Source organism: Xiphophorus hellerii, chromosome 22 (genome assembly GCF_003331165.1).
Source record: "Xiphophorus hellerii strain 12219 chromosome 22, Xiphophorus_hellerii-4.1, whole genome shotgun sequence".
Classification (NCBI taxonomy): domain Eukaryota; kingdom Metazoa; phylum Chordata; class Actinopteri; order Cyprinodontiformes; family Poeciliidae; genus Xiphophorus; species Xiphophorus hellerii.
Genome location: NC_045693.1, coordinates 3,404,627 through 3,432,455, shown reverse-complemented (window position 1 = coordinate 3,432,455; position 27,829 = coordinate 3,404,627). Strand labels below are relative to the sequence as shown.

General features: G+C 39.1%; 3 protein-coding genes across 6 annotated transcripts; 1 reads left to right on the top strand and 2 right to left on the bottom strand.

Annotated features, from left to right (window-relative positions):
* Positions 1-89: 89 nt before the first annotated feature.
* eif3s10 (eukaryotic translation initiation factor 3, subunit 10 (theta)) lies at positions 90-11,494 on the bottom strand. Its single transcript, XM_032553231.1, has 22 exons — positions 11,322-11,494; positions 9,891-10,081; positions 9,671-9,807; positions 8,804-8,967; positions 8,462-8,661; positions 7,938-8,146; positions 7,693-7,864; positions 6,945-7,049; positions 6,736-6,834; positions 6,535-6,651; positions 6,265-6,450; positions 5,239-5,586; positions 4,999-5,103; positions 4,801-4,914; positions 4,489-4,611; positions 4,257-4,410; positions 3,976-4,148; positions 3,348-3,421; positions 2,770-3,269; positions 1,740-1,872; positions 1,417-1,658; positions 90-780 (listed from the first exon to the last, which is right to left on the bottom strand). The coding sequence occupies exons 1-22, from the start codon at positions 11,368-11,370 to the stop codon at positions 590-592; spliced, it is 3,786 nt and encodes a 1,261-aa protein (XP_032409122.1). The 5' UTR covers positions 11,371-11,494; the 3' UTR covers positions 90-589.
* Positions 11,495-12,653: 1,159 nt separating this feature from the next.
* On the top strand, positions 12,654-22,194 carry dennd10 (DENN domain containing 10). 2 transcript variants are annotated; one of them, XM_032552653.1, is made up of 9 exons: positions 12,654-12,917; positions 14,240-14,436; positions 15,651-15,730; positions 15,811-15,959; positions 16,961-17,072; positions 17,144-17,244; positions 17,742-17,849; positions 18,960-19,054; positions 19,126-22,194. In XM_032552653.1, the coding sequence occupies exons 1-9, from the start codon at positions 12,872-12,874 to the stop codon at positions 19,291-19,293; spliced, it is 1,056 nt and encodes a 351-aa protein (XP_032408544.1). In that variant the 5' UTR covers positions 12,654-12,871; the 3' UTR covers positions 19,294-22,194. The 2 variants fall into 2 exon arrangements, with proteins under 2 accessions (XP_032408544.1, XP_032408545.1); XM_032552654.1 differs by lacking the exon at positions 12,654-12,917 and adding an exon at positions 13,021-13,075.
* Positions 21,822-27,539, bottom strand: sfxn4 (sideroflexin 4). Of its 3 annotated transcripts, none has more exons than XM_032552655.1 (14): positions 27,384-27,539; positions 27,245-27,310; positions 27,109-27,165; positions 27,003-27,029; positions 26,850-26,904; positions 25,815-25,840; positions 24,790-24,843; positions 24,651-24,713; positions 24,510-24,578; positions 24,329-24,419; positions 23,629-23,744; positions 23,467-23,552; positions 22,391-22,506; positions 21,822-22,319 (listed from the first exon to the last, which is right to left on the bottom strand). In XM_032552655.1, the coding sequence occupies exons 1-14, from the start codon at positions 27,420-27,422 to the stop codon at positions 22,201-22,203; spliced, it is 984 nt and encodes a 327-aa protein (XP_032408546.1). In that variant the 5' UTR covers positions 27,423-27,539; the 3' UTR covers positions 21,822-22,200. The 3 variants fall into 3 exon arrangements, 2 of the variants coding, with proteins under 2 accessions (XP_032408546.1, XP_032408547.1); XM_032552656.1 differs by having other exon boundaries at positions 22,242-22,319; positions 22,391-22,493; XR_004337686.1 differs by having other exon boundaries at positions 22,304-22,319; positions 22,391-22,504; positions 23,462-23,552.
* Between the last annotated feature and the right edge of the window lie 290 nt (positions 27,540-27,829).

Below are 27,829 nucleotides of genomic sequence, written 5' to 3'. Positions count from 1 at the left end.
TTATAAGTTAATTAAAACTAATACAAAAACTCCTATTTTGCAAAACAAAATCTAAGTTTGTTTTTCTCCCATTAGACACTGAGAAAGAGGCGGTGAGCAAACATTTTTATTACGTAAAGTTGTTCTGTCAACATGCATCCAGCGGCTGCAGCAGGACAGAAGCAAACACCGGATATCAAGAAACCACCTGAATTTTCTGAAGCATGCAAATCAAGATGTGAAACCCACCGGCAAATTAAACCAGGAGAAACTGCTGCTACTACAGGAGATGCTAATCTGAGTCAGATTATCGATGCAGTCTATGATTAAGAGGCAGTTGGTGATACATAGTTTGCATTGAACGTCAGACCATTTTTAGATTATTGTTAAAGAGGCCACACAAGCTCATTGGGTTACTGATATTAGAGTTGAGGAGGAACCAGTCAAAAAAAAAAATCACAAAAAGATAAAATAAATCCCCATGAAGCTAAAGTCTACAAATATTTCATCCAGTATTAGAAGCTAGAAGCTGTGACCCACTGGCTGAGTATTTTTCTCTTATTATTATAGTAATTCTTGTCATGTTCGTCCCAGGAGGCGGAGCAGCTGCTCAGCGCCGGACGGTGGTCCAACCGTCGTCGTCCGTCTCGTTCTTGGTGCGGCGAGGGTTTTCCTTGTCGGTACGCCAAGCCTTTTCCCCTTCAGCGTCGCACTCTTGCTCCCTTTCTCTCTCCCGCTCTCTGGGGCGTTCCCTCTCACGCTCCTCCCGTTTGTTGTCGCCGCCGCGGCGCCAGGAGCTTCCTGAGGTCGCCGCAGAAACAAGAGTTTAAGTTAAAATAAGTTTTTTTTTTAATTGAAGGAACACATGATACATAAAAAACATTTTTAAAACAGAAAGTTTGCGTTAAGAAGCCCTTAATAGCTGTATTTATATTTGTAAACAGTGACCTCTACTGGCTGAATGTCATACTTCGTCTCTATAAATCAGACCAAGCAGAAGTTGCATTTTCTTCAGTAATTCAAGACAAAAACTTTATAGATTAGTTACATATAAAAATATGCAGTTGCAGGGTTTATTTCTGCATTCAGGAGATGCACCAATCTGATATTATTTGTATCGTTCTTGATATTGTAAAAAAATTCTAGATTGGCATCGATGATAATGTTTCTGATCCATAAGGGCAGATCTACTCAGTCTGATTCTATGCTTTGTGCTCTGAGTGACATCTTGCTTTATTTATTTACTTTACATTGTACCAACCCTCAGGAAGTGAAAACTGTGGATCGATGCATCCCTACTTAAAAGTTACAAACTTGTCAAAAAAACTAAAATTAGTTTCTGAAACAGAAAAGTGTGAAGTTTTTAATACTTCTGGGTTGCAGATGTTTTTCTTAAGGCAAACTGTGACGAAGCTGATGGGTCTGAGCCTTCCTCACCTTCATCAGTATCTCTAGGTGGAGGTCTGTGTTCGCGATCGTCTCGTCTGTCTCTGTCTCGCCGGTCGCTACGGCAGTCGTCCCGGTCGCTACGGCGGTCGTCCCGGTCGCTACGGCGGTCGTCCCGGTCGCTACGGCGGTCGTCCCGGTCGCTACGGCGGTCATCCTTGTCGGTCTCTTCTCTGCGGGAATCCCTCCAGCTTCCTTCCTCGTTGCCTCCTCTCCTCCAGGGATTCTCTTCTCTGAAAACGGTTTCAGATTAGGTTAATAAAACACGAGGCAACAGGAAATCTGTGACCGTTTGAGCGTTTTTTCATCCCCACCTCTGTGGACGACGGTCTCTGAAGTGGTCGCTGGATCGCTCGTCTCCATCGTCTTCTTCTCCGTCGTCATTGGCGCCGCCGCGGGGCGGCCCCCAGCTCTCCTCTCGGGCTTTTTCCCGCTCACGCCAGCCACCTGAAACACAAATATTCACTCATCAGTAACGTTTCAACTCAGATCTCACTTTCTGACCTCTAATGGACAGTTTGTTTTCTTTTTATGAGCCAAACTTTTCATTTAAGTTTCTGCAGGTGTTGCCACCTAAAGTTTAAAGCTTTTTAAGACTTTTATGACCTTTATTAATTAAATTTAAGACCTGTATCATGAGAGAAAATAACTTTGTTAGCTCAGAATGCACGTATCACCCAACGGGTTACAAAGAGGAGTGAGACGAAGACGAAGGTCGCCCAGCCAACTGGCGATAAATGTACTTTCCTACAATAGGTGCAAAAAAGTGAGCTAGCTAGCAAGGTTGTATCAGTAGCCAGTTAGCAGTAGCCCCAACCACCTTGGGCCATAGGACGAATGAAGATGTCTGTGTTTGACTGAAATATTTGCCTGACAGAAAAGTCCAGTGAAAAAAATAAATTACCCAGAAAGTATGAGAGCAAACAGTCCTGCAAGATTTGAGACCTGTTGTTACTGTGTTTAAGGCCAACTTAAGATTTTAAATAAATCTAAGACATTCATATTAGATACATGAATTTTAGGCTTTTTAACCGTCCTGCGGTCTTATAAGACAGGGTCAATTAGACCTTGCAACCGTTTTACCCGATGCACTTTTCTCGTATGATCTTTTATGAGTTTTTGTTTCTTTGTGGTTTTGTTAACCGACGGTCTGATGGGACACCATCACCCAGAACTCCACTATCCGATGGATGGTGCTGCAGAACCCCCCATCTGCAGCGCTCCTCCTGAGCGTCATGCTAAGACTCCAGGACGGTTAAGGACTCGGACAGCTTGAACACGATTAAATTAAATTCTCCCTGAAACGTTTCAGTTCTCTGAAGGACGATTTTGTTAGAACTGTACCGGGTCTGCCGAGGGGTTTCCATGGCTTGGCGTCCTCACCGCGGCGCGGGCCATCATCCATGTCTCTTCTGGGGCCCCAGTCGTCGTCAGCCCCACGTCTGGAACCCCTGGAGTCATCAAGCCCCCTGCGAGGACCCCTGTCATCATCAAAGCCACGTCTGGGTCCACGGTCGTCGTCGAAGCCGCGTCTGGGTCCACGGTCGTCATCGAAACCGCGTCGGGGACCGCGGTCGTCGTCAAATCCTCGTCTGGGTCCGCGGTCTTCGTCCCCACCCCTCCTGGGACCTCTGTCGTCGTCGAAACCTCGGCGCGGCCCACGGTCGTCATCCATCTCCCTGCGAGGCGGACGCTCGTCGTCTCCTCCGCGACGCGGACCTCGGTCGTCGTCAAAGCCTCGGCGAGGCCCGCGGTCGTCCCCGTCACGGCGAGGACCGTCCCCACGCCTGAAGGGGCCGTCCCGCTCCTCTCGGTTGTCTTCTCGGCCCTCCTGTCTCCAGTCCCTGCGGAGGAAACGCTTCCCGTTTAAAACCGACACTGAAAACAGTGGTTGGAATGTGTCCAGGTGTGAAGCTACACACTTGTCAGGAACCGGGCGGCGCCATTCCGAGTCGCCGTCAGTTTTCCTTCTCCACCCTCCCTCGTCCTTCTCCTCCTGTGACACGACAAGATGTTAGTCCAGAATCCCCGTCCCCAGAAGCAACATCAACCAGTTATTCTACCCATTTTACCAGTTTTTACTGTAAAGCAGTAAAAACTGCTTTTTGGCTTTTACCATTAAAACTGGTTCTTACTGGTTTTTACTGAGTTTTATAATAAATCTGTCAAGTTATAATAAAAACAAATCAGTCAAATGCCAATATGTGATTCTATGGTTACATGTTGAGAAAATCTGCCGTTTTTTATAACAAACTGCTGGATAGTTGAATTTCAGAAATGAGGAAGTTCGTAGGTAAGGAAGGAAGGAAGTCTGGTAAGAAAAAAAGCTAAGAAAGAAAAGTTCAGAAATAAGGAAAAAAGGATGGATAAAGACAGAAGGAAGAATGGATGTAAGAAGAGACTAAGACTGAAGGAAGGAAGAATAGAGTCAAACTTGTATCTGCAGGCAGAAGATTCCTCAGATTCAGCATTATGTTCTGGTTTTGTCTGACCTCTCCGGTTCTGTCGGACCTCTCAGTACTCTGAAACCTCCGGTTCTGTCATTCCTACCTTGGGTTTCTTCTCCTGTGGGCTGACGGTCTTCTGCCGGATGCGCTCCTCTATCTCCTGCTGTCGCGCGCGCTGTTTGCGCTCCTGCTCCTCCAGTTTGCGCAGACGCTCCTGGTACTCCCGCTCCTCCTCCTCACGGCGCTCCTGCTCCACGCGCTCTCGCTCCTCACGCTCTGTTTGGAAAAAAAAAAGGATGTCATCACTTTGCACCAACAGGTAAACAATTAATTTTAAGTTTTATTTGTCTGCGGTAAACTAAACTCTGCTCATTTGACTCGAACCTTTCTTGAGCTGCTCCTCGTGGATCCGCTGAGCCTCCTCCTCCTTCTGGCGGTAGAACGTGTTACGTCGGTCCTCTTTGCGCTGCCTCTTCCTTTCTTCCATGCGCGTTTTCCTCTCCTCCACCAAACGCTCCTCAAACGTTTTAAGTTTTTCCTTTAAAGACCAAATAAAGACACTGAATATCTGCTGTAAACTCATCAGGTTCTGCTTCACCCTTCAGCTGCTGCAAACCTCATAGATGAAGCTGCGGGCCGCCGTGATCTTGGCCAGGAAGCCTTCCTTATCCTCCATCATCCTGGACATCCGCTTCTTATGCTCCAGAGCTTTTTCCCGCTCGATCTTCAGGTTGTTGATCTAAAACAGGAAACATGCTGTTAGACTCTGAGTAGTACGGCAGAGGATTAGTGTCACTGAAAAATACATTTTTGGATTTAATCTGAGAATTCAGACTTTAACTTTATGAGAGCAAAAGTTAAAATATTTAGAGAAAAAAAGTCCACAGGACACTCTGCTTGGAATCAGAGTCAAAGTTTCCTCACACACCCTGTCCTCCTCTTGGAGCTCCCACAGCTCCATGTCTTTGACTCGCTGTTCCTCATACGCCTTCTTGATCAGAGGAATCTCTTCGAGGCGTTTTGCCCTCTCAAAGTAATCAATCTGTAGAAAAACAACCATCAGAATTTAACTTCCATCTAGTTTTCTTATATCTTAACAGATTTCTGCTGCAGATTAGAGACCAACCTTCTTCTCTTGATTCTTCAGACGCTCCTGAAGTTCCTTCTTCTCCTTCTCCAGCTGCTCCACCTGTTTGGCCATGATGAAATCAGGATCCAGCTCCTCCAGGTCCTGTTTCAGAGTAAAAATATTATTTTTTTTGAGTGTGTATGAATTAGATGACGATTATCTCAATAAATGATTCATTATGATAAATCAGATTAATCGTTTCAGCCCTTTAAATTAGCGTTTGTCATTAAACTTCACCTCAATGTCAATATCCTTGAAAGCTTTGGCTCCCAGCTCTGTTTTCTTGATCTGCTCCAGTCGCTCGCGGACCGTCTTCTTCTTGATTTGTTCGTGTTCTTGCATGATGCGCTCCTTCTCCCGCTCCTTGGCCTCCTGCCGCAGACGCTCCTCCTCGGCTTTGCGGACCTTCTGCATCTCGGCTTCTCGTTGCTCCAGCTCCTCCTTCTCCCGCTGGATGTTCAGGCTCTCCAGGCGCTCCTTGCGCTCCTCGATGGTCTGCCTGCGGGCCAGGATGCGCTGGTGGTCCTTGCGAGCGTTTTTCAGATACGCAGCGATGGCCTGCTGGTTATGTTCATCGCGCTCTTGCTGTAAAGGAATAAAAAACAGTTTTGTTCAGACAAAAATCCACCTCAGCTACTGCAGTAAGAAGCGATCGCTTGATTAAAAAACATGGTTTTGAACAAATTCTGGTTTAATTTCCATCAAAACAAAGAAAGCAGACTATAGAGCAGGGCATTCTGGGTAAATGCAATCAAAACAAATGTGCTAGAAAAATTGACATGTGAAAAATGTCACATTGTAAGTAAAATAATCTGCCAATGGAACTAGAACTTTTTCATCAATATAAAAACAAATACTCAAAACAAGCTCCTATATCTTACTAAAAAGTTACTTTTAAGTTAGTTTGTCTTTTTCCAAGTGTACTAAGACATTTGCACTAGAAACTAGACCAAAATTACTTGGTAAGATTTTGTGTTTTTGCAGTGAACTCCAACTCTTCCTGCATTTGACTCATTACGTTAATATGAGTTTCATGTTTCCATCATTTTCTTTCTCATAACAAATGTTTTCTATGTTTGTTAGAAACTCATTTGTATCTCTGTGTTTTTACATTTTTAGTAAAAAAAATTAAAAAAAATCCAAATTGTTGCAGAAATGTTGCGTTGAACATAAAAACAGACGATGACGGATTATGAACATGGACTGGCCATGAGAGCAAAGGCCACAGTAAGCGTGGAGCGTTGAACGAGCGAGGAAGCTCACCAGGTTAGAGGCAGGTTTGATGACCTGGATGGCTTTAGCCAGGGAAGCAGACATGGCGGTCAGCTGGTTCCTGATTTGCTCCGACGGCATGTTCTGCAGGAACGGACCGACCGGAGAATCCTCTTTGGTCGAGTAGTTCAGGTCGGAGCCGAAGCTCAGCGTTCGAGACGTGTGGTCGATCCGGACCTACAGGAAGCATCAGGAAGTCGAGATACGTTGTGTAAAAAACCTCCAGAGCAGCTGGACTCTGTCGTCCAATCAGATGCTTACCTGGAGATCGCAGTGGCGAGCAGCGTCCACGATTGAGCGCTCCAGCTGAAAGGCGTCCACGAAGGGAACCAGGGAGGCCAGACGGCTGAACTCGATGCTCTGGTAGATCTGAGCCACCTTAAAATTGAAAAAAAAAAAAAAAGACAAATTAAACCTTTATCATGTTTTAGTAAAGTTACGGTTAGCAGGAAGAGGATTTACCTGCTGCAGGAGTCTAAGGATGGTGTTGCTCTGCAGGTGAGGGACATACTGCTGCAGGTCTGCCTCCTTCTCAGCCTGATCTCTCACCCAATTCAACACCTGAGACCAAAGTCACAAAACAGGACAAAAAATTATCCAGATGAGATATTTTAAACACACATAAATTAACTTTAACAGTATTAATTGTCACATGGTGAGGAGTTGTCTACCTTCGTCACTCTCCCACTCAGCTTGAGCGGATGAAAGTCGACCTCCAGCCAGTTGTAGAGCTCCTTCACTTCAGGGACGATGTATTGCAGCAGGTTAAATCTCACCTACAGCAGAAACATTCAAGCATGTATGAGAATAAACTCAAACATTTAACTGTAGCCAAGAGAAAAAAACTGTTTAAAAAGGTTAAAAATCTGAATCAAGCTTCAGAAAACCAAATTTAAGACTTTAAGATTTTTTTAATCCCACTTTGAATTAGCATCTAGCCTTGTATGGGTTGGCAGCAGAAGTGACTCAAACATCATCCAGCCAACTAGCCAATAACTTTGCAATTAGCCATGATAGATTGGTTTTCAGGGAGTTTGCTAACTAGCAAGGGTAGCTGATTAGCCGAAGCCTCAAGTCACAGAACTAAATGAAGACGTAGATGTAGACACATAGTGCCATTTGATAGCACAACAAAGTAACTATGTTACATTCAGTTGTTATAGAAATGTTATAAATATATATATAGATATATATACATCAAATATGATACAAAATGTTTTTTTACTTTGTAACGCCTTGAAATTGGGCAACACTGCTGGTCTGTTTTTATAACATGAGTCCATCCTACAAAACAAACTATGATCTTGAAATTCTGCTTCTGTGACTCTCTAGATTCTGAAGGGCCACAGAAACAGTTATGGCGAGCCTGATTTGGCCCGCGAGCCTCCAGTTTGACACATGCGCTAAGCTACAGCGTACCATGTCGTTGATGAGGCTCTGGCGGGTCGGTGGGGACTGGAGGCCCAGCAGGGTGGCCAGCCGGCGGTGCTTCTCCACGATGATGCCGTCCATGTCCAGCAGCCGAGCGATGTCGGTGCGTTCAGGCGTAATGGGAATAGACAGAGTGGCCAGGAGGACTCTGGTGGACATCCTGGAGATCAAAATAAACCGTTTCACCGCATGTTCTCACTTCACCACACCGCTCTTTGAAACAACAGTGATACCTCTGCATCTCGTCCTGGGTCAGATTCTTGCGCATCTCCCTCGACAGATGGTAGAGGCGGTGGAGAGTGCAGGCGTGGAAGAGAGCGTTCCCAGACTTCCAGAAGACCGTGGAAACCTTGTTGTAGTAGTTGGCCATGAGCTGAGGCTTGGGAGGCTTCTTGGAGAGGGCGAAGAGGCCGTGGATGTCCTCGACGGCCTTAAACGCTTCCTAAAGGACAAAATCGAGGAGAAAAGGTATCGGTGGAGTGTTCTGGTTGTGAAGCTGAATTTAATCATGTTTTCCAGCTCAAACATCAGAGATTACATTCTGATGTTTTCCAATGAAAGCTTATTTTTATTGTCCAAATTCACAATAGGGCTGCAACTGGGCATGGCAAATTAAAAAAAGGCTACATTTTCATTTGCATCCAACAAATAACTTGATTAAAACTTTTAACAAAGTCCCAGCACTAATATTAAATAAAATAGATCGGATCCAGCTCAGAACAAACAGCGGATTGTTGTTGGAGAGGTTCTGACCGACCTGCCAGAGCTCCATGCTGATGGCGCTGTCCAGCTGCACCAGCCGCGTCTCCAGGTGCATGGACTGGCTCTCGGGGTTGTTCAGGTTGATGGCGGTGCTCTGGTTGTGGTGCCGCTGGATCTGACCCAGATGCATGCGCAGGTTGTCGCACAGCTTGCGAAACTCTGCTTTTCGGGTGTACTGCAGGCAGAACTTGAAAGCTGCAGGAGAAAAAGAAACAAGAATCGGTTTTCTTGTCGAAATCTTCAAATCAAATAACTAGAAGTAGCAGAAACTTTTAAGCACTTTTGTAGCCATTCATCCCTAAAGATGAAGTAAAGTCATTACTATAGAGCTAGCTACCTTGCTGGGCGATGTCATGATACAGACGCTCCACCTTGGAGTTGTTTCTCAGCAGGTCCAGGCACTGGCGGTACGACTCCCACAGGAACTTCACCCACGGCGTGAGCAGCAGGCGGTCGGTACGATCCTGGGTGTCCTCCCCGCTCACAGCACTCAGCAGCACGCTGCAACGTCACAAAGGACGTTAGATATCAGAAAGGTTCTTTAATTGCAGCGTTTCCTTTACGGGGCCGAAGATTAATCAGCCCCAATTTCTCTAATTTTGGATGATCGGTTCATAGTTACATGTGAAACTGATATTTTCTACCAATACATTGATGTTGTCTTTTCTAAGAGAAGGCTACGTTCTACCGTTGCCAACTTTGCTAATTTTTTGCAATATTTAGTACAGAAACTAATTGGCATAAGCTAAAATCAGTCAGGCTTTTTAAATATCGGAGATCAGCCAGAAAACTGCACTCGATGCACTCTTAATTTCTTTTAACAACTGTAATGACAGCTACTCCTGATGATACCTTCAGGTCTGCTATTTACTGCGATTAAGACTTTTAACCCTCCAGAGGTCTTTAGAGACTGGGTCATTTGGATCCCACGACTTTTTGTCAACTTTGGGGTTGGTTCTTTTGAAAATTTGTGCTGAGCTCACACAAGCGGTGTGACTTGGTGCACAGACCGTTGCACTCAGTTCAACGAGTCAAATAGACAATCGGCCACATAGGGACAGAAATCACTCACAACGTGATCTGCCGTTACCAGAAAGGCTGACAAAATGAACAGCATCAACCGAGAACACCAACAAATACTACAAGTCATCTTTAGGTAAACGCTGGATTAGATCGTTTATCTTCTGGTTAACCATAAGTTCACCTTTCTGGAGTCTGGATGTTGTCCAGGTCCTCGATGTCCAGAACCATCTGCTGCGACTCCTCCTTGGCTGTCTCCGTCTTTTCCTCTGCCAGCTTCAGGTAAGCCCTGACCACATCCTCCAAAGATTTGATGTTCACCTGAGAGGAAAGACAAAGGCTTTAATTTACCACGATGTGAAGAGACATCCCAGATGTAGCCGCTGTTATTGTTTCCTCCCAACCTGCTGGCAGATGTTCTTGTACTGGTAGAGACCCTCTTTGGCCAGGTGGCTCTTGCGCAGATCCACACACAGCTCCAGGTACTTGAGCATAATGGGCTCGTGGATCTTCTGCCATGTTCGATGTTTTTTACTCTTGATAACATCGTACAAAACATCCAAGGCTGGCTGCTTCTTGCCGACCTCAAGAAATTCTGTTTAAAAACAAGTCAGAGAAATTCCTTAATAAACAAATAAATCTTTATTTAATCAGAACAGTGAATATAGTTCTTATTTATACTGCTGTATAGGTAATTATGGCAGAAAACACCTATTTTAAACAGGCTTCTGTAGAACACCAGTTATATTATGTTTCTAACCAATTGTTATGAAAATGTTGTGTAAACTTTTAAAATGCGAATTAGCTGTGTTTGGAGTAAATCAACTACGGCATGCAAAGCGTAACTTTGTAAGATAGTAATAAACAGGAAGTACAAGTTGCAAACTAGCAAGTTTTGTGCTTCTGGTAAGGCACAGATCCACCACTGGATGGGAGCGTTCGCTATGTCAGAACTTATTCTGCAAATGTGTTTCCATCTCTTCAGCCTTTTAAATAAAGAAAAAACAACTAAAAACAACAAAATGGAGGAAGATGTTTAGAATTTTGCCGTTTCTGCCAAACTTTTTGAAAGAGATTCACTATTAAATCTGATGTTTTTCACCAAATTGCACAATGTAACCAAATTGTTATCTTTTCCAAGCTATTTAAAATTTAAATACCTTTATTGATAGTCTAATGGCAAAAAGAGGAGAAAATGGTTTCTATTTAAAAATGTAACAAGCCGGGATTTATTACTATGATCATTTGTAAAATGAAATTGAACAATAAAATACATTTGCTATTAACTTTAATAAATATTTATGTAATTGTGGCGCTCGGTTTGGTCCAAGTTTTCAATTTTGATTACATTTTCCCACAAAGTTTTACATCCTCGATCTACAGGCAACCGAAACATCTAATTTGCCTAGTAACAATCCTATCCAATGTCATTAGCGGAGCTCAATCTGCAAAAAATAAAACCCATAACTGATCAAATTAATGTTATCCACAAAAATTTTGAAAAACGCCGAAAACCGTTAAACACAGCTGTTTCTACCGACTGTAGCAACTAGGCCCAAAGAACAACCATATAAACGCTAACAACGTTAGTTTATTTTATATAAAAATGGACACGTGCAACAAAGTGTTGTCAACAACGTCTTTTTGTTTGTCAAATAATGTTAACATTGACACAGTACGACGTTATCATTTACTAACCACTGTAACATGTACAAATGTGGCCTAGATGTCGCTACAACTAGCTTAGCGCGCCATTCCGACTAGCGTTAGCAGTTAGCATCTCTGAGGTGACGCGGCTGGAGTCAGCATTAAATCCAGGAGCAGCTCAAACTCACCGTTCGCTCGCTTGAGAGCGTTTTCTGGCCGCTGGAAATACGCCGGCATCTTGGTAATGTGCTAGTGCAACTCAAAAGTGACTGACTTGGTTAAAACCGCAGTAATTTCACCAGTCCATCCAGGCCACACACTCACTCAGGACGACGGCGCTGGCTGAAAGGATGTACCGCGTGAGCGACCGGAGAAAGGTTGCCAGGTGCGAAGCACACTCCCCTTTAGGAAAAGTCACAGAGTGAGAAACGTGTAATGAGCTTTTTGTTTTACCAATTGGGTTGGTTGAAATTATTTCTTTTATCACTTATACTAAATATTTAATATGAGTATGAACACATTACTCGATTATTGGTCTTTGAAAAGAGTAACATTCCTTTTAAATTGCAGGGGCGATACCGAAAAGCTTTGTAAGGGGTTGCCAGAGTGGGTGACACTAATATCCTGGAGATGACAGACCTACACCATGAATCATATATTAATAATCTAGTCTATTTTGTCCAATAATGTTAATGTGTGTTTTAGTTGTGTTGAAGATTGCGTCTTTTTAATGCCACTCTTCCTAAACGGGGATTTTTAACTAACCTGGCAGCCGTGGGGGAACAAAGCTCCCGGATGTTCTCCCTATTAATGCGTTCAATGTCTACTGAAAATCGCAGACACTGGCAATGGCCATCCTTAGAATTATGTTGTCAGAAGAAAGAACAAGATTGATTTATTTCTTTATTTAATTAGTCAGTTAGTCACTCAGTCAGTCAGTCAGTCAGTCATTTAGTCAGTTAGTTAGTTAGTTAGTTATAAACTGTTCTTCGAGTGTCATTACTGTGTCATTAAAATGCAAAAAAAATAGGCATTTAAAACACAAAATAGGAGGGTTGCAGCGTCTTATTTTTAATGGGTGGAATTAAACACCTTTGCGCTTCTTTCTCTCCCTTTCATGTGTGATTGGATTCACACATGAATTATTCTGTTAATTTTTTCCTTAATATGATTCATTCTTGCATACAACACTAAGAAAACTTATTCCCACTTATAATGTTTTAAATATAACCTATATTTCCCATTTTCAGCATTAGAAATAATCACAAATAAATAATATAATATAATATAATATAATATAATATAATATAATATAATATAATATAATATAATATAATATAATATAATATAATATAATATGTTTGCAGAACAGCAAACATCTTTTTCTGTTGGAAGAAGCTCTATTATTCAACGGCCTTGAACGCAGCAACAGAGCTTCCTAATGGAACGCTGTGATTGGCTGAGAGCACCGAGGCTCCGCCCTATCAACCGTCCAGTCCCGGAAGAGGGAAGAGGTTCTGCAAAGAGATGGAGAAAGTCTGTTGACAGCTGAACTGTCTCAAACCCAGTAACCAGACATACAATTTCCGCTTTTTCTGAATCTATCCAGATTCGTTTTCAGACATTTAACCATTTGAGGCACTCTGGAGGTTCTTCCGGGATAGATTTTATTCCAAAAACGAGGAGATTTCTTGTGTTTTGGCTGCAGTTTAACTTGTGTCTCCTACTGGAATGGAACATGGCAACGACTGAGACGCAGCTGATGTTGAGCGTCGGATTAATTGGTAAGTTTGTATTAATCGGGTCATTTCCTTCTGTTATTAAAGTGTATAGTAATTTCAACAACTTAAGCTGCCGCTTCAGGACTTTAAGGAGATCACATGACACCAGTGTGACCCAGATATGCTTCATCAGCAGGAGCAGGGCGCTACGGATCCTTCAGGTTGGAGTTTAAAACATCAATAATCTGGTGGTGAAACATTCATTAACTCAGACCTCATCATGATCCATTCTTTATTCTACTCTTTATCTAGTCACTAAAAAGCTGCAGTGAATCTTCTCAAGTTTCTCACTTAACTTCAAGTTGTTTTATTAAGATGTAACAGCGCATGATTTTGTATTTTTTTTATTTATTTGTCTATTTATTTAAAAATATTATATTTATTTTAAAAATTATTGTGGAGTGGAAGAAAAATTATGATTCTTTATTAATTAAAATTTTATACAAATAAAATTTTGAAAAGTGTGACATACAACCCCCTTCCCTCCAATTCTACTGAACGAAAACACACAACTAACCACTTTCAGAAGCCACATTGACGAAGGAGCACACCTGACAGGCTAAGGTTAGATTTGCATGCTAACCCGAACACCATAAAACATGGCAGTGGCAGCATCATTCTGAGAGGATGCATTCAGAGGGTCTGGGTTGTTGGGGAAAATGGAGGGAGAAAAGAGTAATGGGATAAAACTTGTTAGAGGCTGCACTTGGGAACTGCAGTGGAATGGTTTAGGTCAAATGGCCTAGTCAAAGTCCAGACCTAAATCTGAATGGGAAAAGGGGACAAAACTTTATACTTGGTGATCTTAGACGCTCCCCATTAAAACTGACTGAGCTTGAGCTGTTTTGGTTAGAAGAACCAACAGAAATGTCTTGATCACATGTATGCCACTTAAGGTCCGAGGGCCAAATCTGGCCCGCAGTAGATTTTTACGCGGCCCTCTAGACTGTAGAAAGCCACATAAATAAGTTATTTTGTTAAATATTATTTTATAAATCAAATCAAAGCACTTTTTATCAATATGCTGTCAAATTACATCAATGTGAGATTTAAGTAAGTACCGTACTCATCGAATGCAGAGAATATTATTTAGTCATTTCAACAGTTTTATTGTTAATTTTATCAACACATTCCCCCACAAACGACTCGTAGAGGACATTTGTCATATTGATATGGCCCAAAATGATACTAAGTTTGACACTCTGGGTGGAGATAACAAATCTGCAGCTGTACTGGCAGCAAAAGGTGTTTGGTTTAGATAATCTACTCCTCACTGTTTGTCCAGAGTCGTTACTGAATGTTGTCTTTCATGTTTCCACCGTTAGAGAAAGACGTGAATGGAGACACGTTGTGGGTGTGGTGTTATCCCTCCGTCAGCGCTGAGCTGAGGCAGCTGCTGCTCAGGAAGTGCTGCCTGACGCAGGATGGACGGGATTTCCACACCTTCGTGTTCGGCCAGTTCAGCCGGACCTGGTACTACATCACAACGCTGGAGGTCCAGGAGCCGACGGCGCTGAACAAGGTGCTGACCCGGCTGCCTGTCTCTGGATCCGAATGCCTCTAAAATAAGGCTGAATGATACGGCTTAAAAATAAAATCAGATTGTTTCCAATTAAATTTTTTTTTTCTAAAATAGAAAATAGAATTGACAGAAAATATTTCCTAAAAATGACTTGTAGGCTACAACACTTTTTGTTTAATTGCAAGAATACAGTCTTAATAATATCAGAACAAAGTTGCAACTTTATTACAAAAAACCCCGTCTTAAATGATTTAAACAGTTGTTTTAATGAGAAAAAAGCCTGGAGAGAGTTATCAGAATCTGATGTGTGATGGTATATTAGGGCCATTGTAAAGAGAGAAAAAAGGAATACATTTGTGAGAAAAACTCAGAAATTTTGACATTAATTTCAGAAATATTCTAGAAAAACTTGAGAATTTCGGAGCTCCATAAGTAAAAACTTTGCGAGAAAAAAATTCTTTAGATTAACCTCATAAATATTCTAGAAAAAAATATGGAAATTTTTTAGGTCCAAAAAGTTTAAAATAGGCTAGAAAAAAAACTCCAGAAATGTCTAGATTAATCTCAGAAATATTCTAGAAAAACAAGAAAAATTCTGAGATTGATTGAAAAGCTTCAGATTTTTTACTAAAAAACATTTTAGATTAGTCAAAAAAAAATTCTAGTAGATTTTCTGTTTTCTTTCTCGCCTGGCCCTAAAACTCTCATATCTGATGTGATCGACTCAGTCTGTCATTCTTATTTTGAAATTTCACGATTGTTTCAAAGACCTACTGATAGTTTGATGCTGATGTGTTAAAAGATTAAGTGTAATTTATAAAACTTGTGCCACAGTAGAACTTCACATGTTGATCAAAATTCTTCGTGGTAATTTTGATATTTTTTTGTGTTTGAGTTCTCATAAAATTACCACTTTATTCTTATTAACTTTTTTTTTTAATTGTAGCTTTTCTCTAATATTCCCACACAGAGTTGAGTTGAATTCAAAGTCCAAATAAATACAAGATGTCTGTGAAACATGGTTGTCAAGCAAGATGGCCGCCTTGTTTTGTGCTGACATCACTCTATGGAAACCCATTGGTGGAAAAAAATCCTGATTTTCCACAAATTTAATCTTCAAAAACCGAAATATTCAATTAATTGATCAAATCAATTTATCACCCAACCTAGTATAAATTATACAAATGTGCTGATCTTTTGTCTTCTGCTTGTAGGTCACCCATTTTTCGATGGCTGTCACAGCAAAAGACTTCAACCCTGAGAAATACGCTGCTCTCAGTCGAATACTCTGCAGGCAATGATGTTCTAAAGTTCATTTCCACCGTTCCAACGCTCGCTGTTCATTCTTATCAGTGCGGTTGGTTTGCTTTTCAGGATGTATGTCAAACACGGCAGTCCGGTCAAGATGATGGAGGCTTACATCACCGTCCTGACCAAAGGAGTCTGTCAGAATGATGAAAATGGCTCGTTTCTAATCAAGGATTATGACGTCCGAAAGGCGTACCTGGCAGGTTCAATCAAAGGTAAAACCGTCCACGAGTCACCGCTAATGGTTTTCCTTCACATCAATTATTAAACTACCAGATCAGAATCATCATTATTGATTTATTATTGATAAAAGTAGCAAAAATCTTTTACTGGTTTGGAAACACTCAGCTTAACACAACATCGTTGTGTATATAAGTAAAATACATATTTTTCTGTTTTCATGCCAAATCCGATTTGTGATTTTTTTTTTAGCTTTCTTTTCTAAAAATGAAATTACAAATGACAGAAGATGTTTTTTAAAAAAGGGGCTTTTATTTCAGTCATAATTTCTGTGAGTTCTACAGAGGAGCATAAGGGCCAAGCTACAATAAATTTTATTTAATTAGTACTAAATTGTTCCAGTAATTATAGTGATAAATGACAGTATTGTTGTTTTGAGACCATTTTCACATAATGTAAAGGTGATAATGGAATAATAATGCATCATCAGATGGACCAAATATAAAGTTAAGTGGAAATTTTAAAAAAATGACAATAATTTACATAAGAAACAAAAAAATAACAAAATCAGGCAAAAAAAACATTTAGCAGTTTCTTTCAATAAAAAACTTTAACAAAAACTGCAGGTGTGTGTGTCTGGTGAATTTGTGGTTAAAACATGTTTGTTTTTCATTCAGTGGGTAGAAAATCCAGAAATTTTTACTCAAGTAAGAGTAAAATATTATTCAGTCATTTTATTTTGAAAAATAAAATTACTGAAGCAAAAGTAAAAAGTACATTGTAGTAAAAATATAGTAATTTCTTTTAGTAAAAAGTTACTCAACTAAATGTAATTGAGTAAATGTAACTAGTTACTACCAAACTCTGACTAAAGGCCTAATGTCTCAGCATATTTGATGTACCTTGATGATTCTGATGAATTTGATCAAATGTTTCTTGTTTCTCGGTTGGTGACTGTATGATGTTTTATGATGATTTTATGATAAAACACGTTGAACTGAACCTGAACTTGTTTTTCCTTCCTCTTCTGCCTCAGACGTTGTGTCTCAGTTCGGCATGGAGACCATCATCCTGTACACAGCCCTGATGCTGAAGAAGAGGATTGTGGTCCATCATCCTCGGATTGAGGCGCTCCTGGAGTTCACCAGGTGAAACTGGGATGTTTCCTCTCGTTTTGTTGTTGGGAATGATTCTGAGACTCCGTCCTCTTTCTGAGCAGAGTGCTGCCGGCTCTGGCCTGGCACAGGAAGGACTGGTCCGTCCTGCATCCCTACGTTCACCTGACCGCAGCTGACCTGGACGACCTGAAGAAATGCCCCGGTGAGGTCGCCGGCAGATCAGACCAATTAAAGGGGCAGTATCATGTAAAATTGACTTTTTTCAGCATTACATCATGGTATTATGTTATTCCCATATCAAAAACAAACCTGGATTGTTGCCTTGATTCTTTTATGCAGAAATCATTTAATCTCCATGGCGACCATTGAGCTGTTCTAACCACCTGGGTGGACCTAGCTCCGCCTTTCAGGCACAGCTCCTCCCCCACAAAGCTCCTTCAGACTAGCCAGCAGCTATTAGCAAACACCTGAGCTCATTATAGGAGCTTCTTCTCAGTGAAACTCTGGTACAAAAGGTTGTTAAAGGGTTAATAGAGGAGCCATGTTGGGATGATTTTCTGAAGGTGGAGTTTCAGAAAGAGCAGAAGTTTTTAAAGAGACATAGGCCTAATTTTAAAACATTTCTTTGAGTCATATTTGATATGTAGCATTTTTATAACAACTGAGATCGATGTTTTAAAGTTTCTGTTTTCTGCTCAGGTTACATCGCTGGGTTTGTGGATCCAGAAGTGAGCAACAGGTTGGAGCTTTTTGACGTGTTTGTGAGCCTCCCAGACAGTGTGATCACCGTGTCCCAGGGCGCCAAAGGTATGTTCACTGAAAAAAAACAAAATACAGTTGGTTTTTAATTAATAAGAATCTCAACACAGAGGATATTTTCTTTAGTGATTATGGAGATAATCTGTTTTAACTTGGATAATGAACTAAAACTCAAATGTTCAATAGAAGAGGAATTACATTTTTTAAATTTAAAACCATGCTGGCTGTTCAGAAAGTGCTGTATCCTAATATATTAATGGAAAGTTTAGTGGAAGAAACAAAAGATGCACAGCAAGAATCAGAACTTCCAGGTCTGACACACTCAGCCGTATCCAGGACTTTGACTACACCGGTTCCTTTCCTTGAATTAAACCAGACCTGACCCAGAGACAGAACCCACTTCTAAAGCAGAACCAGAACTGGGCCACTGTTCAGTGGTGCAGAGTAAAGTTATTTATAATTAACTAAAACAAACTAAATAACCAAAACTGAAAACATTTTCGTCAACTGAAAGAAATAAAAACGGTAATTAATGTTGAATAAATATATCTAACTGGAGCTATATTGTTCCAGTTTACAAACTGGTTTAGTTTATAAAACTAGAACATACTGAAACCATAGATATATTATTAATTTTTGGGGTTATGAATCTATTTATTAGCGTTTCAAACTGATTTCTCTCCACACAAGAAGTTACTGTCAGCAAATTTTGGCGCTCGACAGCAAAAGTTTGGAGAAAACTTCAGAGTTTTGAAACGTTTTGAAAATTGTATCTTCTGTTGAGTATTTATTACCCACTACTTTGACCTTTTGAATTTTGCACCTAAAAATTAAACTATGAAAAAAACTACAACTAATAAAAACTCAACTAAAATTGAATAATATTTAATCAATGATAACTAATAATAACTTATCAACTTTGTTGTTATATTTAGCAATTTTATTTAGAAAGAAAAAATGGTATTGGTTGGAATTAGCTTTTTATAGTGCAGTTGGTGCACTTCTATAAATTGGACTAAAATCTATTATTTTATTGGTTTAGTTTTTCTGATGAATTGAATTAAAGGTTTTTATTGATATAGTGAATCTTATGGTAAAAATGTAACTCCTTTTTTTGGATTGAATAAAACGTTGCGTCGTGCCTGCATGTCGCCGCAGACGCCATGGCGATGGGGAAGTTGCACAAGGACGTGGCTCAAGTCATCGTCCAGTCTGCGGAGGACGCTGAGCGATCCGACAGTCAGGTCATCAAGGTGAGAACCGGCACAGAGCCGCTTCCCTCTCCTCCTCCCTTCCGCTCTGAAAACCAAACTTTAATCATCAGGACATTTCCATCAAGACAAAGGAAATCCTCACCAACCTGTTCGCCCTGGCTGACGCCTGCGAAGACTCTAAGCTCACGCTGGAGGTTTTGAAGCAGCATCACTTCCCCCCGGCCACCGAGAACTTCCTGTTTCACCTGGCAGCTGCAGAGCAACTCTTACGGATATAAACTGGAGCTTGTGCCGCGTCATCTCAGACACTTCCTGTCTCCTCAAAGGCCTTTTTTTTCCCTGCACTGAAACCTGAAGGTGAGGAACCTGAGGTTCCAGGTTGTTGATAATTAACGTTTTATTCAACATTTTAAATGCTGAATGCGATTAAAACCTGAAGGGTTTTATTTCTTAATGCGTCTGTGGTACGATTTACAGGAAGAATCTACAGAAATCATAGACATGAATTCATGTTATTATGGGATTTTAATATGCAACTTCATTGAATTTATTGTTTTCTTTAAAATCATACATAAAGGCTCAAAGATACTAATGTTCCATCAACAAGCTTCTGGTTTCATTCTAAATTAATATTTTGCAACTTTTCTTGAATTAATTGTCCTTTTAAATTGTTTTCCTTCACTGCAAAAAACATTAAATCTTACCACGTTTTTTTTTGTCTACAGATGAAATTAGACAAAATTAACTTATAAGTAACTTTTCAGAAAGATGTAGGAGCTTTTTTTAAAGTAAATAATTCCTTAATAATGATGAAAACATTCTAGTTCCACTGGCAGATTTTTTATGTTATAAATAAAATAGTAATTTTGGACTGATTTGAGCTCTGTTGAGTTTCTTTGAGTATTTCATCTTTTGCTCAATCCAAGGAGTCTAAAAAAATCGTTTTTATGTTGCCACAGAGTAATAATGAGCTTCTGTCATCATATCAAACCAGAAGTTTATAAGTTTGTCAAGTGAAATAAACGTCGTCCATTCGTCGTCTGCAGTCTTTGTAATCAGAAGAGCTATTTTACGCTCAGTCCAGCTAAAAAAATATTTTGGGTCGCAAATGTTACAGGATCTTTTGAAGAAAAAAAAAGTGGCCTTGTGTTTGAAGAACCATGATTTTAATTTTTTCTTTGGGTTTTAAAACAAAGATGCAACATATTTGCAATTACATTGGTAGATATTGATCTTTGTGGAAAATTATATATTATTTCCTCTAAAGTTTAGATATTTAAACCAAATATTTGTACATTGTGATGTTTGAAATCAGTTAGAAACTCTTGTTTGGGCTGATGATGCTGATTCTTATTCTGAAAGAATTACATATTTTCCAAACTACTGGGAAAATGCCATGAATGCATGTATGCATCTCAGCCTGTATGTACAACTTTGACCCTTTGTGGATTAAAAACAAAATCCACAATTCAAACTTTATCACCAAATCGTTTGTTTTATCATCATCAAAAGAACTGTTTAAATAAATGAACAAAAAGTAAAGGTGAATCTTAAATTTGAAGCTCTGTGCTGATTGCTGCAGTCAGATCAATACGTCATTTTTTAGTTTATTTTTTTAAAGAAGTATCTGTTTGTGCTTCTCATTACATTTCCTACATTCCAGCTTCTTGTTCAAACGGAGATTGAGTGAAAATGATCCTCATGTGACGAGATGTTATTACAAAATTGAGTTAGTAAAAACTAATGCATGGTTTTTCCCTCATAATCAGTTTAACGTTTTGTTTTGTACTAATAGGATCAGTGCTGCGGGTTATTTTTTAAACATGTTTTTTAAAAAAGATGCACATATCCACCAGGAAGAGATCAGAACCAAATGACTTTTACCTCCATCGTCTGGTCACATACTGAAATACTCAAATATTCACTTCCCGTTCAGTGAAAACTGGGAATTTCCACCATTTATCCGCCTTTAAAAGCATCAGCTGACAGCATGTACGGGTCAAAAGTTAAGATCCAAGATGGCTGAGACTTTGAAATTATTACCAAACTTTTTCTGTTGTCAACTTGACTTTTATCCTGTAAATATCAACAAATAAATCCATTAGGGGAAAAAATCCGTTACGATAAACTGGATTAAAAAGTTTACAAACCACTAAACTAAAACTGGATTAAAGCAATTGGTAATATGAACCCTCCTAATCCTGGAAAAGATCTCCAAATCTAACAGACATCTGGAAAATCTCAGGTCAAAACTGACCAGAATTTGGACATTTGTATTTTTTCAACACTACAAGCCACTCCCCAGCATGATACTGCCACCGCCATTGGCTGTTTTTGGTCACATCAACAGTAGCTCTGGGAGGAAGTGGAGAAATTGATCTTTTCACAGATTATCTGTCTCATGTTAAACTGCAGGGCCGGCCAAAGTCTTTTTGGTGCCTTAAGCAGATTGTTATTTGCCCCCCCCCCCATACCAACATGTCAACACAAACCTGCTTTATCATTCCTAGTCTACTCTATGTGTAACATACCTGCAGTCATTAGCATCATTTGCAATTAGCTTACGTCATACCAGTGTTATTATGATTATAGCAGTAGTCAACTAAAAAAAATGGATCTTTTAAATGCAGAGTGGTATTTAAGTGTCATATTATTTCAACTATTTGACCATAACATCAGCTGATAAACACTAAATTTACAGTAAACAGGTTTGATATATTTTTCCAAAAGTAACAGCCGCTGTCAACAGGAAGAGATTAACAATTTATGTAACAATTATTACAATAGAGGTTGTTTTTATTTTTTTTTATTCAGTGTTATTTTATGTATATATAAATTTTTTGTCATGCTAGCTTGGTGCTCTTGGGGGCCCCCTAGAGGTTTGGGGGCTTTACAGATTTAACAAATTTGTAAAAAAAAAACCATTTTTATAAACGTTACATACTGCACTGTTGAATTTACTGCTTCACACGACTTACTGTTCAGCTTATTAATTTTTCATTGTTGATTCTTTCTGCAAAATCAGATAATTTTTTTGCCTCATTCTCCTGAATAAGAAAGTAGGTTTTACATTTTAAAATTCATGCAACATCAAAGCAAATGTGATTTTATGATTAAATAAAATGTTTGGTATAAAAGACACCTGATACAACAACTGAATAAAGTTAATATCAAAATGACTTGGTTTAATAAATTAATTTTGAGACATTTCCTGAGGTTTTGCCCCTCACAGTCCTCTGTGGTAGAACAAGGTTTGGCCCGACGCTCCGGCCTGCAGCTCCTCCTCCACGCTGTCCCGGTTTATCTGTGAAACGAAGCCGGAGTCAGTTTGGAAAACCTCAGAGCCGATAGGAAGCAGAAAATCCCGAACCTCACCGTTCCCGCCGGCGAGAAGAGGCTGAAGGAGACGGGGATCATCGTTCCGAGGACGAGCGCCGCGCTGATGTGGCGACACGGTGCCATCAGCAGAGAGTTTCCTCTGGAAAAATCTCCTGCAAAAAGAAAACAGATTATATTTCTGTTCAAATGTGGTTGAAAATACTAGCCGGTTGGATATTTTCACAGGATTTAAACTAAGGCTGAAACAATTTATCGGATTAATCAATTGAAATAATCAACTAATTTAGTAATTAATTGTTTAGTGGAGTATACAGACTCAAAGGCTATTTGCTAGAAAAAAAAACATTCAGAGAAATAATTAAGCATAAACTATACAAAATATATATAAAAATTTTGGATTTAAGATTAGAAACATTTATCTGTAAATATCAGTTCACAACAGTTTTAGCTTCAGGTAAAATAATTAAAAAAAACTTTTAAGCACCTTTTGGTATCCAACTGTTAAGTTAATCCTGCACTGTATTAATGTTTTTGGCTGCAGATTCATCCTCTGCTACAAATGATCAAACGCAATCTAAAGGAATTCTGCTATTTTAGACAATAACATTTTATTTTCTTATATTTGTCTATTTGCATATTTTAAATGCATCTCTAATATTGCATAAAGAAGTCTTAAGTGATGTAAAATATGCAAAATGTGCCAATTTTTTCCTATCAAAATGTTTGTCATAATCAATAGAATAATCTATTGATTACAAGCTGCAGCCCAAATTTCCACTGTAAAATTTCACAAAATTTTTTAAAGACCCCAAACAAAGAAACTGCTAGTTCTGCTTTGTCTTTACTTTACTTTTTTGATGACATCACAAAAGGCACAAAAATTGACAGATCCCAAAAAAAGAAAAAAGTGCTGCTGTAGCTGCACGGCCCAGTTTTAACTGTAAAATAATGCGGAAAGCTTTACAGTAAAATAGAAAAACTAAACCCGGGATGATGTTCTTCCTCAGATAGACTCTATCTAAAGTGATTTTGACTGATTTTATAGAAAACATTAGCCAGTAACTTCAAAGAAAAACTAGTAATGATATAAAAATAATAAAAATCAAACTCACTTTTGTAAGAATAAAACCAGCAGGTTAGGAACGGCAGCAGTCGTCCCAAACAGCACCGCTCTCGACAGCGCAGTTTCCCACACGGCCTAATTAAAACAAACTTTTAATTCTAAAACTGTTACATTAAAATGCTTCTTTCATTTATTTTGCTGCTTTTTTAACCTTTGAGGCTGCTGCTTTGGAGACGCCAGCAGGGTTTCCGTTACAATCGAACACTTGGATCCCCGTTTCTGTTTCCTGGTGTCTGACGGTGAGAACATTGACGAACGCCAGAGCAGCTGAGGGAGGTGAAGGAAAAGATCATGAATCCACAGCAGGGAAGAGTCAGGAACACAGGAAAACAAACAAAAGACCCACAAAAAATCAAAAACACAAAAAACGTAGCTACACAAGATTCACAATACTTTGACCTTTTTGAATTCTGCATCTAAAAATTAAGGTATGAAAAAATAAAACTACTGTAACCAATAAAAATAAAACAATATATTTTTCCATTAATAACTAAAAACTAGCAAACACACACTATAAAAACTAATAAAAACTAACTGAATTTAGACAAACAAAAAGTCAATGAAATAAAACTGAAACTACAATGAAAAACCCAAAACTACTGTAACCCTGGTTAAGACGCAATATAATTTGCACATGTGAAAAACAAGTTTTAAAAACTTTTTACATGTGAGAGATTCTCCCATCTTATTTGTTCTTCATGTTACTTCACAGTATTATTAATTTATTATTGTACATTTTAATATTTACTAAATTTTTAAAATGTGACGTCCCATGCAAGATGTGATCCTAGACATCACAAATTCAGACATTTTTATGCGGCTGAAGCCTAATTTGAGGACAGGAGCTTCACCTGACAGCGGAATGGGGAGAATCGACCTGCAGAACGTCTGCAACGGAGGGCTTCTTATGCGGAGCCTGTCGATAAAAATCTGAGGAAGAGCCTAAAATAATAAACACAGAACATCCAATGAGCAACTCCTCAAACTGCTTAGCTTTCGGTGACGAACTCTGCAGTGAAAAGCGTTACACACCCCAGCACACGTCGTGTAGGAAACGGTTCCCACGATGAGAAGAAGCTGCTGTAGTGACGTCTTCTTCTCCTGGAGACAGAGAGATGGTGAAACTGAAAAATCTGCTACTTTTGAGTCATTGTCGGATATTGCAGACTTTACCTTCTCTGTTGAAGAGTTTCTGTGCACGTAGCTGAACCCGGCGTTGTAAGTCTGCAGCAAAAACTGAACAGCGAAATGAATGACTTCAGTTTATCAGCATCAACAAACTCAACAAATGCAAGGCGACGCGCATCACTACCTGCCAGAACAGCGCCGCTTTGACTCCGCTGTGAGGCAAGAGACTCGCAACGACCTGGAAACAGGAAGAGGTCGCTCTTTAACAGCCGAGGAAATTAATGTAGGCTTCTTTAGCTTTATTTTAATGTGAAGAGAAAGAATATTCACCAAAGAAACAAGCATGTTGCATGTATATACAGCACAAAACTATATGTAAAAGGCATAGTAATAAATTAATTGTGTAGATACAATTTGAAAAGAGTACAAATTGTGACATGAGTAAAAATTAGATGTGTGAATATGTATAATGTTGGACATATTTGGATGAGATTTGGGTAGGATTTAATAAACCTTGTCTACTTCCTACAACTTTTTGAACTAGATACGAAATTTAGATTTTTATGTTTGATTATTATGATACATTTTTTGTTTTCTTCTTAATTATTTTATTTTTTCTCTGACATCTTACTTGTTCAAAATAAATAAAGATTTCATTTCATAATTCTAATAATATTGATACCAAGTCTGTATCAGTATCTGATCGATATTTTAGTTTCAGTTTCCCTCTTGAAATTTTATTTTTGTATTGTAGTTTCTCGACTCTACTGTTAAAAAAATATTTTGTTTTAATTTGCTCTCAAATTATATATTTTTTGCACTTTTATTTCAAAAACAACCCACAAATGTTTTTATTTTTCTACTGTTCACAAAGCATCTTGTGAACACCCATAAACTTTATCCAAATTCTGTGTTAGGTTTTAACAAAAAATTATTCTAAGAAAAAACACAAAAACACCTGAAGGTCATAAGTATTATCTTATATCAAACATAAATAATAAGTATCACGGATACAGGTGTTGTATGTGGTATCGGCATTAGGAACGTAATTCCCAAAAAACATCGTCAATCTTTTCAAACAAAAGATTTTATAAAATAATTCTTTCACCCACTAAGATGTAAATCTGTTTTTAATGTTTTCTAACAAAGGAATATCAGGGACTGTTACTTTGTTAGCAAACATAGACGTCAGGTAGTAAATACACTTACCAAAGGTCCTGATATTGGTAGATATGCTGGAAAGAAGGAGAAAAATAAAAGTCACAATTTTTTCAAACTGTACAGGAAACAAAATGTGTTTCAGAAATTTACTTCACATAACTAACTGGAGGTGTGAGGGTGGAGCGGTGAGACAGTGGTGAGGTGTACGGTAGAGAGAGGAGTGACTGGGTTTAAACTCTTTCATTACACAGTAATTTATTGAAACATCTCCACTTTGTATATCAATATAATTCTGGAACTGTTCCTAGTTCAGACTTGATCAAAATGTTTTTAGTTGTGTTGCTTTTTTTTTTGGAGAATTGTTCCCTCTGGAATGATGAGTAACCGTGGCAACAAGATATTGTTTTTCCAACCAGGAGAGGCTATAAGCATATTATCCTTCCTTGACCAAGTTAGGATAAGTCTATGGGCTGTAACGAACATGTTCATTACATTTTTCTGAACTTAAGCATTCTTAAAAAATGAGATTTTCGCTGTTTTAGGGTCTCTTGTCACTTTAAATCCAAATAAGCTGCTGCTGGCCACGCCCTCCCCAACTCAACATTTACACTCGCATGTGAAAATGGCTGCAAACAGATACGCAATTGTGCAACCATACATCTTTGAAAAGCAGAAGTGGAGCCTCCTGCACAACCAACAAGAACGCAGGAAGCAGTTTCTGGATGATAAGTCAACAACAAAACAGCCACTGTGCAGCGCATACAGCGGTAAAACCAGCTGACCAAACGTGCTGGAACTCACTTCCCTAACCTTTACACCACTAAAACATTTTTTAGAAATTAAGTAAAAACAAAAAAACAACATCGCAGAATACATGTAATTTTAGGTTAAACACATAATTAACTCTAGTATAATAGATTCAGTTCCCAACTATTATTTTTTGTCCTTTAAAACTTTTACTGTCAGTAAATATAACATCTTATGCAACCAAAGATGTATGGTTGTATAATTGCTCATGCCTACTAAAACTGAGAGGTGAATTTTTAATGTTTTGAGACAAAAATGCACATTTTCATTTCATACCTGGGGGGCGGAAAAAAAGTGGAAGAACAGCACCAGTACCAGTGTGGGAAGAAGACTGTAAACACAAGATAGAATAAATATCATATGCAAAAAGTCCTTTTAATAAAAGTTGAGATTTGTGTTAGAGAATATGTGAAATATTATTAAACTTACAAGTGAGAGGTTCACTGCCACTTCATCCTGTCAGAAATGCAGACATTAAAGGTTTGCTTTGTTTTTAACCACTTTACGTACTTAAAACACTAAAACGCACTCTCACCTTTTCACCCAGCTTCTCCGTACTTCCAATAAGAGAATGGGCTTTCAGTATTTCAGCCTGAGGAGAGCAGAGAGAGCAGATTATTACGCCCAGGCGAACATCGCAGCAGAACTCCATAGTTACTGTTAAATCTCACATCAGAGGAGAGCAGCAGGGATGGATCCAGGAGGTAAACCCAAGTCCTCAACCTACTGAGAAAAGACTAAAAAACAAAACAGGTTCAGTGTAACAATCATTAATGATCTGCGTGTTTAATCCCTGCGGTGTGCTGTTACCTGGCCTTGGTTTTTCCACTGCAGCAGATTAGCATCCATAAGGAAGAAAAAATAAAAGTTTACAGGAATTAAAGTAAAACAACCCACTGAAAAATAATCCTATAAGCATGCCTTTCTCATGCTTCTGAGGTCAAGATGTTTAAAACGAGACTTCCGTTTTAGTCACGTGATCAGCGCTGTGGGTGGGTACGTTCAAGATGCATTCAAAAAAAATAGAAAATAACAGAGATATGAAATGTTTTATTTTTAGATCACACACTCCAGTTCAATACATCAATAAGTAGTTAGGTAATTATGCGAAACTGATATAATTTAAATAAAACTGGGAAAATATTACATGTATTAGATAAATTAAGACATTCCAACATTTGAATTATTTATTAGATATATAATAAAACGAGACAATAATGGTGAATCCATATTTGTTTCTTACATAGTCCTGTTTG

Bases quoted from the DNA above. Each gene is read 5' to 3' on its own strand.
- eif3s10 (XM_032553231.1), bottom strand. From the start codon at position 11,370: ATGCCGGCGTATTTCCAGCGGCCAGAAAACGCTCTCAAGCGAGCGAAC. The intron at 8,147-8,461 runs GTCGGTCAGAAC...TTTGTCCTTTAG, and splicing joins TCAGCATGGAGCTCTGGCAG to GAAGCGTTTAAGGCCGTCGA. The intron at 6,835-6,944 runs GTAGACAACTCC...CTTTGGTCTCAG, and splicing joins TGAGTGGGAGAGTGACGAAG to GTGTTGAATTGGGTGAGAGA.
- dennd10 (XM_032552653.1), top strand. From the start codon at position 12,872: ATGGCAACGACTGAGACGCAGCTGATGTTGAGCGTCGGATTAATTG. The intron at 15,960-16,960 runs GTAAAACCGTCC...CTTCTGCCTCAG, and splicing joins CCTGGCAGGTTCAATCAAAG to ACGTTGTGTCTCAGTTCGGC. The intron at 17,073-17,143 runs GTGAAACTGGGA...CTTTCTGAGCAG, and splicing joins GCGCTCCTGGAGTTCACCAG to AGTGCTGCCGGCTCTGGCCT.
- sfxn4 (XM_032552655.1), bottom strand. From the start codon at position 27,422: ATGGATGCTAATCTGCTGCAGTGGAAAAACCAAGGCCAG. The intron at 24,844-25,814 runs GTAAGTGTATTT...TCCTGTTTCCAG, and splicing joins TACCAATATCAGGACCTTTG to GTCGTTGCGAGTCTCTTGCC. The intron at 24,714-24,789 runs GTAGTGATGCGC...TTCGCTGTTCAG, and splicing joins AAGCGGCGCTGTTCTGGCAG to TTTTTGCTGCAGACTTACAA.